Source organism: Nannospalax galili, unplaced genomic scaffold (assembly GCF_000622305.1).
Source record: "Nannospalax galili isolate Female #2095 unplaced genomic scaffold, S.galili_v1.0 scaffold206, whole genome shotgun sequence".
In the NCBI taxonomy this organism is placed as follows: domain Eukaryota; kingdom Metazoa; phylum Chordata; class Mammalia; order Rodentia; family Spalacidae; genus Nannospalax; species Nannospalax galili.
Window position 1 is genome coordinate 5,075,264 of NW_008358101.1, and position 670 is coordinate 5,075,933.

At 37.3% G+C, this 670-nt stretch overlaps 1 protein-coding gene across 1 annotated transcript in view; it reads left to right on the top strand.

Moving 5' to 3' along the window:
* Adgrb3 (adhesion G protein-coupled receptor B3) overlaps positions 1 to 670 on the top strand; it is a gene marked incomplete in the record, with an annotated part of 857,756 nt that overhangs the window by 690,808 nt on the left and 166,278 nt on the right. The window contains 1 exon segment of the mRNA XM_008856279.3: positions 509 to 611. Within this exon segment, the coding sequence (XP_008854501.1) occupies positions 509 to 611 (103 nt within the window).

Consider the following 670-nt stretch of genomic DNA (forward strand, 5'->3'; position numbering starts at 1 on the left):
GTGATCACAGACACACTCTATCAGATATGACATATTGTAGTCTAGTCTAATGTCTAAAGTAAAGAAATATCTGGGGGCTGTAGAGATGGTTCAGTGGTTAAAAACACTGTTCTTTCAGAAGACCCAGGTTCAAATCCCAGCACCCACATGGCAGTTAACAACTGTCCGTGACTCCAGTTCTGGGGGATCCGACAGCCTCTTCTGTCTTCCACAGACATTGCATGACACGGGTGCACTTACCTACATGCAGGCAATGCACACATATACCGAAAATTTTTAAAAATATTTTTTGAAAAATAAAAGATGTGTGTGTGTGTGTTGCACATGCCATATACTATAAAATTTGGTCCCTAAGAAAAATATTTATAGAAAAAGTTTTCCATATGGTTTTATAAAGTCTGTGGATTAGGGCTTCCTTTTTTCCAGATGAATTTCACCAATTGCAAATTACAAATCTTCATTTTTCTGTTGAATTTTAAAGTTGATTACTCTTTCCTTCTTTGACTAGGTACATCCGCTCTGAGAGGTCCATAATTCTCATTAACTTCTGCCTGTCCATCATCTCCTCCAACATTCTCATACTAGTTGGACAGACTCAAACACACAATAAGGTATGACTGTTATACCTTCCAAATCTATTTGTGCATTTGTTTCATCTGGAAAAAAGGAA